The 12,029-nt window shown below is 33.4% G+C and overlaps 1 protein-coding gene across 1 annotated transcript in view; it reads left to right on the forward strand.

The window, feature by feature from the left end:
- Window positions 1-12,029, forward strand: part of Trpgamma (Transient receptor potential cation channel gamma) — a 291,674-nt gene that overhangs the window by 172,260 nt on the left and 107,385 nt on the right. The window contains exon 3 of the mRNA XM_089631611.1: window positions 6,076-6,236. Within this exon, the coding sequence (XP_089487737.1) occupies window positions 6,177-6,236 (60 nt within the window). The 5' untranslated portion in view covers window positions 6,076-6,176. The remainder of the gene's footprint in view (window positions 1-6,075; window positions 6,237-12,029) is intronic.

Consider the following 12,029-nt stretch of genomic DNA (forward strand, 5'->3'; position numbering starts at 1 on the left):
TTCTTTTTGTATTTTTTTTACTTCATGTTTTACTAACGAATCACAAAAGGAAAAAACTTCAGTCAAACCCTCGGGCATTTTATCGTCTTTCGCATTATAAAGCCTTTCTTTCCTTAAATAAGACCAAACTTGTGGATAATATTCATCTCCGGAAAACCGCCTTTGGTCACAAAGAACCGTTTACTAAGAAACTTCTTCGCTGCGCTTTTTATTATTCCCTTTAATAAAAACTAAATATTTCACAATATCTGTCGTCTTCACGATCCTGAAAAGAAATTCCTTCTTTATTCCCAGGATTTACTTCGGAACAACCTTCCAAAGCCGATATTTTTAGCGTAATACCTATCTTACCACTTACCCTTTACGTACGTCCTCACAAGAGACAAATTTAAGTAAAACATTCGATTTTGCAAGAATTTTATTGTTTTGTTTAGAAACAGTAGTTCTACCCAAACGTTTTTTTCCCGTATTTCTCATAATTTACAAAATTGTTCGTCATTTGTTTTTATAGTAAAACATCGTGTTAAAGTTAATGTTTGACTCATTACCAATAACAAGATGAAAATATCGTCGTTATTATTTATCAGCTTGATTTGAACGGTTGTTGTTTTATTTTTAAAACGATTAAACCGGAAGACATAGCACGATCGAGTAATTCAAATACTTCAAAGCAAAACATTATTTGACGATATGTGTATTGTGTAATCACATAAAATATGCAATATCTCACTTTCATAATAATACATAAATTGATATAACTTAATGTGTATTATTATGATTAAAAACTGCCTTAAGCGCGATTATTTATCACAAACCTGTTAAATTTGCAATTTTTTGAAGCGAATTTCTGTGGCATGGACGACATAACGTATATTATCTTAAGTATATTTGCATTGCATAAAATGGCAACAATTTATTCATCTTCTGGGGCCCACTCGTATCGGAAGTTGTCTATCATAAGTGCAACATTCACCATACAAACCTCAGAACAGATAAACTCATCTGAACTGCACTGTACAAATCAGTTACGTTTCGGAGCCCTGAAGAGCGGCGTCTTCATCTAATACGTGGATTAGTAGACTTAGTAAGTTTATGTAACAACTTTAATTATTAATTCTGATCTGGTAATACAAATTAAATTAAAATATCATACTCAACAAATCTTTCTGAAAATGCCACCAACATTTTCTTAGATTAAGTTATTTCTAGTATCCACAGTATGCTCAGTTCAGACCCTCATAAAACTCTTAGGCCTTGTGCACACGAAGCCATTCAAAAATGAACTGAATTGGTTTACTATTGAAGTAACTAACCGGTTACTAACTCATTTAGTGATGCAGTTCTGCACACGCCTATCAGAAGTAGTAATCTCTAGTTTTCTGTGTGGTCATGAAGTTTCTAGTGATGATTCCAGTAGTGAATCTGCTAGCATTACTGCTATCATTGTCTTCCATATCTTGAAATCATATGGTTCATCATACCTATATATCCATTCATACATTTTTTAATATAATTTTTATTTTTTGCTAGAGCAATCTCGATGAGTTACAAAACTAATTCTAGGACGGGAAGAACTTACAAAATATGTGTGGGAGTGAAAGGGTACAATTTTACATTGATATTTTGATCTTAAAATTTCGTTTAAAAAGTTAGGTTAAGTATAAAAACAAAGAATATACACATAACCACAAAGCGAAGGTAAGAATATAAAATAAACCACATAAAGTGGATTAGTGAAAAAAATATGCATTATTACAAATACAGGAAAAAGATAATGTGAAAAAAAATAAACAAAACACAACAAAAAAATAATGTATTTTCGTTTTCTAATGTACTAAAAAAATGTTCATTCAAAGCCGTACTTTGATTTTTTTTAATATCCTGGATGTTTTTATACATATCTGGAAGAGAGTTATAGAGTGTGTAGGCAATATAGTTCAGAAATTTTATCACATATATGGTGGTGTGTATTGGAGGAATGCGGATTTTATTATTATTACGGGTATTGTGACTGTGGATGTCTTAATTATAAACAGGCTTGATGTTGAGTGTGAGTTGATTGTTGAGTAAATTGTAGGATGGTGCTCGTGATTTCATATTTGGGAAGGATTGTGATTAGAAGGATGCCGCAAACTGAATATATATCCTTGACATGTGTGTCCCATGAAAGACCAAGAACATTTCTGAGAGCTTGGTTTTGAACCACCTGCAGGTCCTATGTCAGTTTCTTTGAGGCAAATCCCCAGATACAGCAGAAATAGGATAGGTGTGAATGCACCATGGCATAGTACACTAAATTTAGTAAAATAATGGGTAGTAATTCTTGCAGCCTATATAATACACCTGTTATGGGGGTTTTTCGTGAAAAAAAATGAAATTATTATTAAATTAATGATAATTAACACAAGAAACGTAGATTCAATCGGACGAGAAACTGGTTACTAATGCGTTGCTGACTGATTGGTGATAGGTAGTACTGTCTTTCGTGTCCCATTCAATTACAAACGTTCTGACTCATCGCGGACTTGATAGTGATTTGCGTCAGCGATCAGATTCTTCTGTGTAGCTCCGTGTGCACAGGGCCTTAGACTTTTTGCAACTCGTATCCATGATGAAAAGTTAGTAAGCTGTGCTGGGGAGTTGGGTTGGCCGGTACTAGCCCTCTCCTCGCCGCCCCTAAAGCAAAATGATGGACCGGTAAGCGACTTTGTGGGTTGTAGCCGTACCAAAGAAAATGCTGCAATTTATCTCGGTGTTTCTCTTCCGGCATACTCGTATAAAGGATTGTTGAATGTGAAATGTGAAGTAGTTACTACGCGAGAGTAATCAAATTGTATAGTATCGCTAGCGCAGATTTTCAGACACATTATAGTTCCAATTTCGAAAAAGATAATTAAAATTATTTTCTGTTGAAATATTATCAAATTCTAGTAATTTCGTCTCTTATTTTGTGTGCTCAATAGCGTAGCTCACTTTTAGTCGGTTTCTGTTTGCCGCGTGATATTGTCTTAAAATGTGGTTTACAAGGTTACACGAGACCGTATATTGCAATTATAAAATGAAAGCTACGTCAGCACATGACGACTTGAGAATTGTGTAAGACGCTCGTTCGATATTCCATGCTCACATTGAAAAGAACTGCAAATCAGCCACAGCAGTGTTTTGTCGTATATAATTCAAAGGCGTTGGCAAACCTTGCAATTAAAAGGCTGCCTTAATGAAACATAGTGATTAATTATACTGACATTGATGCCTCAATTAAATCATAATAATATGTATTAGCATCAACACTCTGAAATCAAACATCAAGATCCATAAAAATGTTAATGCTCGGTTTCTATGAAATTTTGACACAACGTTTTCGAATACGCGTGTGTTTTTGTCTATTATATCGATACCACCTGTAACAGGTAAAAAATTTTTTTTTTAAATACAGCGCTATCTGTTGGACGTAAAAGCAAAAGCGCTATTGTTTCTCTATCTGCCCAGACAGACTGAGGGAGTCACAGCAACGTGTGGCGGGGTACAGCTAGTATAAATGGATCAGTTAAGGCCATCGTCCCACGGGTCGATACGCAATCGACATAAACCGAATGCTGCAAGACCCGCAACGAAAATTAAGTTTGCTTTAGTAAGGTACCAACGGTCTGCAGCACATTTCAGTGAGGAACTTTTCTGCGGGATTGAGGTATTCGGCTTAGGTCGATTACTTACCGACCCGTGGGACTACGGGCTAAATCAAGCACAGTGCGGCATATACTGCAATCTATCAAATTAATAATTGTCTCATAAAAACTGGTCTTGTTAAATAAACTAACGGAGAACCACACCATTGTGGGATCGATGGTATTCCACACAATTTTACTTTAGCACATACTGCTTGCTTTACAGGCATTCATACACCCACTTGAATTCATCATTGACTCCAATACTTATTTCACTTGATCATGCCATGTCATCCTACAATTTATTGGATATTATATATTCAAGGACTCAAGCAACATATATTTTTATAACGTAAGTTAATTTGTATGTTTATCTGTTTTACTCTCCAACTCAACTGTGTTTTCCTTTCATATTTTTGATATACATAATTTATTACTCCTAGGCCTTGCATTCTGTCATAATATCTTCATTCGTAAAATTTTCCTTACATATTTATGAATAATGTCGTAATTTATAAATTACAAGACATTTCTTTCGCCATGTTTCAAATGCAAGATGAAATGTTTTATCCGGCCCCTTTGAAACTGTACTCAATTTAAGTACGCCAGTAGAAATTTCTGGTCTTGTATGCTTTACTTAATACGTCTGCTTATAGAAATGTGTTATTCAACATGTCTGCGAACATTGCTGTGTGAAAATGTCTTATTTAATAGCTCTGGCACTATGAGACGTTTCCTTGAACGTAATATTATTGCCAAGTCCCAACAATGGGTACATTGAATGTTCTTGAGATTGTGACAGATACGCAGATGTTGGATTACGATGCGCCAAAGCCTTAATTCTTATATAATATTTTTATTTTTATAATGACGTTTATATAATGCACACGCATCAAGTTAGCAACATTGCATTACCTCCTTTCAATTTATTAGGTGGACTCTTTCGATAGTGGGTTTTAAAACTCATAATTTTTTTTAGTTATTTTATTTTGTGGATACTTCTAGCCAAAGACTGTTACATGCATTTATCGAAGGAGTGACTGAGTTCTCTTCCCGTTCCCACAACATTGGGCAGTAATGGATGGAGCTTATCACTTAGTAGAAAGAAACAAATAAAAAAATTTAAATCCATCTACATTTTTACTCCAAATAATTTCAGGAATGGCTGTTTAAAGTCTGTTCGTCTGTTCCATGTTGGCATACTTCCTTACTCAACTCAACAATAATTATAGTAACTCACAATTTTTTTTAATAAATAATTGATACAAGGTAGATGAACATACTTACAATGCACTTACATATATATTAATATATATCAATATTTTATTTTTTTTACATATTTATTATGAATATTCAATTTACAAAAACCATTAAAATTTTATGAATATTCAATTTACAAAAACCAAAAAAAAAACAAAAATTAAAACTTATAAAAAATAACTTGTCACACCTATACATAACCACGTCAACACCTCAGCACAGGTTCTCCTAGTGAGGTGTTCACGAAACATACAATATTACTCACATACAATTTCACCTTCTAACCCTACCTTACACACAACATATTATAGTAATAAGTTTGAAATATATCATGTACAAATATAAATAATTATGTGAACACTGTAAATATTATATAGAAATAAATAAATTTAAAAAAAAATAAAAATACTATTGCAAATCACATCTGCGCACAGCGGCGCACTGCATTTGTTTCAACTTCACATCAAACGAATAATAATGAAATTCAGTAAAATAATATTAAGCCTTATAAAACACAATTTCATAAAGATTAACAAACCCTGATTCTAAATATGTAAGTTTTTATATTTAATTATAAATGGAATTAATGAATCGTCATTTAAAAACTATTAAAACCGTAGGAAAATTAAACCCCCTGTAATGAAATCACTTACACCGCAATGTGCTTTAAGAATACGAAAAATTTTGTGCCAAGTTGCACAACGTAGACTGCACACATTTCACCACCGCTGTATACAAATTATTTCTAAAGAATTCATATTTTTGGAAATCTTGCTAAATATCTCAATTGGGATTTGATGATTTCATACCGATCCGATGTGATTCACCTATTACCGACATAACTGCGGTACGTATGACGTCACGCGTACCCTGCCGGAATTCGAAAATTTTGAAAAATATTTTTACTAGAAATATTTCCATGAAATCGACATTTGTAAAAAAATATTGATATTTAGTTAGAGGGTGAACATTCATAAATTTCTTTTAAAAATTGACTTAATTCTTTATTAACTACTTTTATTGGAACCGACGCGATTTGATAGCCCATGCGTTTGGTAGACTCGGCAATATTTCAATTATTTCCCTTTATTTCTAATATGTGGGGTTGATTATCGTCCAGTGACTAACTACTCTGTGTATTGTATTGCAGAGAGCGCGGGCGAGGATGAAGAGGAGACGTCGAACCCCTTGACGGGTGAGGGCCGAGGGGGTTGTGGGGAGGGCAGGCGCCCCTCCACCTGCCGCCTAGACATGCCGCAACTACTGAGCCACCATCCGCAGGACCATCGGCCGGATGACAAGAAGGTCAAGGTAAGATACCACACACAATCAACTCATCCCACCAAACTGCTCATAGATCCGTCCAAACCTCTCCCTCTACATCTATATCCTGTTTTAACTCGACTGTTTGCATTTCGTATTTCTGTAAATTTGTTTGTATGTTGCGTTTCCGGATCAAGATGGTGGCCGTTTTAATGTTTCAGTTAAGATTTTTTTTTCAAATGTGAAATCGTCGAGTTTATTTGGACTTTCTTATTCGCATTTTTTCAGTCCCGAAGAAAGTTTAAAAAAAGAATTGCCATTATGATTGCTTACTGACCTTTCTTTGGTCAAATATTGTATAATTTCTTATCTGACTTTTTTAAATCTTATATAAAACATATGATTTATCATTAAGGCGATGCAATACGTCGTGTAATATTTTAAATTGGGCCGCTATCAATAACAATCCTTACGTAGATGGCGATAAGGTTTAAATTCCCGCTTAACACCATCCGCCTGTTTTGATTTATGCAAGAAAAAAACATGGTTAAAAAAGTGCCTTTTATTTTATTTTGTGGATGTTCAGGCATTCATATTTAATTTTCTTTCGATCATTTTTTTAATAAATTATTTTTCCACATTATACAATAAAATCATAACCGAAAATGGGTTCGTAAGTAGGAGATTTTGAACTTTAAAGCAGTTTTAATAGGCATTATACATTATTTTTTGCTGGGCTTATCTAAAAGACTTATCTAAAAAATACTCAATTATTTCAAAGGCCAAGATGTATTCTACTCGCAGGATTTAATTAAAGCATCTGAAACATTCCTAGGCGACCAAAATTTCAAACCAAAAACACATGATTTTGCATTACTACGTATGGCATCGCCTTAAGTGGTAGATGTTTGTGTGCCTACTTACAAATCTCATGATATCAGAGGAAATTTTGGTTTTGATTCAATAATAAATAAATTAGAGAAAATTATAATGATATTTTTTTAAGACGCAAAGTCAATTAATTGTTGACAGAACAGAACTACTGTCGAGGTTACTTTGAAGTAGCAGGTCCATGTTCTACGCGAGAAAATAAGGTGATTGCTCCGATCGGGATTTGAATGATTGAATGAATAATAAATGATTCTGACAGTCAATAATTATTAGTTGTATAAATAAATTCAGGAAAGAAAATGGCACATCTTTTTTATATTAATATCGCGAAAGATTTTAAATTGCCCGGAGCCAGTAGGACTATGGCAGTCCCATGTTGAGGCATGTGTCAGACTGGAAGTATTGGGGAAGACTAGTATGACGAGGAGAGGATGATGACAGTAATGATGGGAAGAGAAAGGATGGGAATCACCTGGGCTCTTCACATCTGGTCACAAAACACGGCTAAAGTATTTTAAAACAAAAATTATTAGTTTCTGAAACATGTCAGTGGAACAGTTATAATAATAATAATACAAGGTAAATACGTAACAAAAAATCCTACAGTGGCAAAGCTTGTGCGTGCACGGCCAAAACTTGCTCTTCATTTATTCGTATTCCTGTTAAAAGCGGGACTGCAGGCCTTCAACGAATAAATTGACAGGTTTCCCAACAAATTGTCGGTAAAACACGAATATGTAATTAGAATGTTGTAAAACGCAATATTGTAACACTTCGTCCTTATTAAATATATTAGCAAAAAGATACCTGCATGAACACGTCTTCCTATATATTCTGAAGAGACTAAGGAAATGGTTTGCAATCACAATTATAAAAGGATTTCAATAAATCAGCCATAATTATTTTTTTACGTATGGTTATTATGGTAATTATGATCACATTTCCACGATTTGAGAAATAACCATAAAATTAAGGTATTAATTTTATTTTTTGGGGATAAATGTTATAAAATGAAAAGAAAAAACATAAAGTTAAATTAAAGCAAGAAATAAATAAAATATGACCTTTTCGGGTGAACTTTTAAACCAAACATAAAGATATAGATACGTTTAAAAGTATGTAGACAATGTGTTATTGGAGCAATCATAAATAAAAAAGCCATGAATGTTTGCTATTGCACAACTAGTGTAAAATTATATTTTATGTCGAGGCAACGTTTTATAAAAGTATTTAAATAATGGGTTATTGGAGCAATTATAAACAAAAAAAAGCCATGAATGTTTGCCATTGCACAACGAGGCATCGTTTCAATTCTATCTTTCTTTCGAAAGAATCTACTACTCTAGCATATATGAGACGTTATAGTGGTTAAACTACCAAGGTGGATATCAAAAGTGTATAAATCTTAAATGATAATAATAATTAATTATTGAAGACAATATTAGAAACATGTAAACGAACATTTGAAACAGAAAAATCAGAAAAGATACAGTCAAATATAGGACTCGAACCCAGGACCCAAGGCAAGGCAAGGGTTCTGGGTTCGAGTCCTAGATGTAACCGTATCTTTTGATTGTTCTGTTTCAAATATTCGGTAAGAAATTTCTTATATTGTCTTCAATAATTACATATTACAATTTGAAGTTTTACTCGATAAGTTATTCCAAAAAATAACATAATAATAATGTTTGTTCAATTCAGCTGAACAGAGCGGTGAATGCAATACTCTGCCTGCCACATTTCTATTTGTTTATATATTGTTGATGAAATCAAAATGATTATAATTAATATCACACATAATACACGCATTGGAGAAACAGTATGTCGGGGATCCATCGTATATACTGAAATTATTCTAAAGGGGATCTGAGTACGAGTCTCTATGGTAGTGAAAGCCAGACAACTTTTTAGGAGAGAAAACCAAATGCTTTTTGCTTGCACCATTTGCGACGAATTCTTGGTAAGACATGGCACGGTAAACTTTCAGGCGCTAAAGTCTAACCCCGCCTCCCGCACCGTGTGTTGACAGCTTTTTCCCTTCACAAGACTTAGAGAGGAGATGGAATGAAAGACATTCTCCACGGCAGGGATGCCCAAACCGTAGATCGCGGTCGACCAGCGGGTTGCTAGAGGAGTGATAACAGATCGCGGTCGGTATTTTGTAACTATCATTATTTAAATAAATTAAAAAAAACATAAGAAAATTACAAATAAATAAAAAAATAAAAAATCTAAAATTAATTTATATTCTTTTATAATACTACACAAAAATTCATGTAGGCGTTTACTGATATGCATAGGAGTAGATCCCGCACAAAGTACCGACAAAACTTAAAAGTTGAATTTAATTAATAATAATAATAATAATTGGATGACTTGTATAGCGCCGTTTTTGTGCAAAATCACCTCAAGGGCGCTGTGCAAACTTATAATACTTTTCTACAGTGATGTGATGATACAATGTTATAACTTAACTATTTATGGAGATAATATACAGTACAATACTTACCTGGTAGGTCACTTGAGATTAACACTTAATTAACATTATCTAATTGTTTATTAGCGAAATTTAGATACAGGATGTAGGACATAATTGTAAAATTGAATATAACTGGACTTTCTCTTAGGAATGATATATTTAATTTAAGGGTACGACAGCTTAAAAAGGTAAGTTTTTAGTTTAGACCTGAATTCTGTTGGACTTGTTATGGATCTTAGTTCCTGAGGGAGTTTATTCCAAGCCTTCGGCCCAGATACTCCGAAAGCGCGATCACCAAACTTAGTATTTGGCTTGCGCTTAGGTTCTATCAGTCTGCCTACAGCTGATGATGTTGCTGATCTAAGAGTTGACTGCCTCAGACCAGTGTTTTCCGGGACGCATAGTTCAGAGATGTAGGGTGGGGCCATTTCATTGATAGCACAGTTTGTACTGGATTCTTTCAGGGCATTTGAGCCAGTGAAGGTTACGAAGGTGTTCTGAAATGTGCGAATATTTTGAAACCCCGGTTATGAGCCGTGCTGCTGCATTAAACACTGATTGAAGTTTGTCAATTTGATATTTTGGAAGGCTGGCATAAATGCCGTTGCAGTAATCGAGACGTGAGACTACGTAAGAGTTGATAAGTAGTTTTGTTGCAATTGACTTAAAAGATATTTTGTTAATTGTGATTAATGAAACGGAACAAAACGCGTGATGAGCTTCTACTTTAAAGAAAATGACCATGGACAAAAGACATTCCCCTGCAGCGCTATTCTTGTTGCTCCGATAATCCTTTTTAGGGGGGGGGGGCGTTGAAGAAATATGTTATTTAAAAGTAAGCGGTGAGCCAAATAAGTTGCGGAAAATATGTTGAGAAAACTCTGATTTAAAATATAATCTATTCGTTCGTTTATCCGCCTAGAGAGTTAGGCGTGTCAAGTTGTAGTGAAAAGTCGATAGTTTGACTCCTAATAATTTGAAAGTCATTGTTAATGAGCATGAGTATGGGCACCCCAGCTCTCTGGGTTTTTGTGATGCTCATCTTCCTAACAAATACGTCTTATCAAACGCACTTCAGAATTAAATGTTACATAACTGAGTTGGAATCATTCATTTAATTCACTGTGGAATTTCACTTTAATATGATAGGTGTTTTAATAATATAAAAAGTCATATTATTCATTTTATTGTACCATAAGTACAGGGTTTTATATTGGTGTGTTTGTATACTCTTTTGGTAGAGATATCCTTTTGTTGTACACATTTTTACGTACTAGCCAAAGTTATAGAAAAAATTATTGAAAAAAAACTATGTTAAATTATTTTTTTTTTCAATAATATCATATGTATTGTAATTACACAGCAGAACTTGTTAATAAATAAAATGTTTTTTTATTTATAAATTGAATAATAATTTTATCGAATATTTAAAAACACACACACAATTGAAATGGAGTTTCACAAACTAAATTTGAAAAAATAAATAAATCAAATCTGAGTATTAATAATTCAACAAATTTAAAACATGATATATGCATCTGTGTTACTATTTTTTCGTTTAAACTCTGGCTGCGATACCTATAATAAGTTATTTCGAATATTCTCGAAGATCGATATCAAAATCGATGTGAACATTTTCATCACAAAGCTCAATGTTTAACATATTAACTGGGATAGATAATAAACCAATGAAGTGGAAGGCTTTTCCGCACACCCTACTCAGAATAAACATGGTTTTGTCATTCAATTTATTCACAAGCCAACGAATTTGACGTAACGAGTCTGTTAAACTATTGAAATGAGGGCACGTTGTTACCCTTATTGCAGAAATTCAATTCTTAGCGAACCCATTGGTCAACAAATACAAAATTTGCTGATATTTTTTCCATCCCATTCTTCTTCACAAGATCATCTCCTCACGTAGACTTTCTATTTATAACTGCACGAGGCAACTTTCTCTTATTAAGCAACTGACCGGATGATTCTCCAATATTTTTTTACAGAGTTGTAGTTAATTGCCTTCCAATTTGCTCCTCATTTAAGGCATTTTGTATTCAACCAATTGAAAACAGACGCCTTTTCCAAATTAAAAACTTAATAGAGGAAAACAGCTTACTTTCCTGTTTCCAGACAGGAAGGTTTTTGTAATTTCCACGGTAACTGACAGAATATTAATTAGAATACTGCTTAATAAAATTGTTACTTGAAACACTACATAACACATCATGCTAAGAATTTCTCCCCTTTGAAGAGCGTTCACGTTGTAATTAATTTCAAAGAATTTTTACGCTCTCTTAATAACATACTTGTAGCTTAGAATAATAAATAATGTTATTCATTGTTTCATCTGAAATTATGGTGGATATAATTAATATCTTTAGGTAAACGTAATGTGTGTATTCTTCACAAACTTGCATGAAAATTCATTAATGTTAACAGGTTTCGAACAATCCCACTTTTATTTGTTTATA

Source organism: Hesperophylax consimilis, chromosome 5 (assembly GCF_061612785.1).
Source record: "Hesperophylax consimilis isolate HC1 chromosome 5, BYU_Hcon_1.0, whole genome shotgun sequence".
Classification (NCBI taxonomy): Eukaryota; Metazoa; Arthropoda; class Insecta; order Trichoptera; family Limnephilidae; genus Hesperophylax; species Hesperophylax consimilis.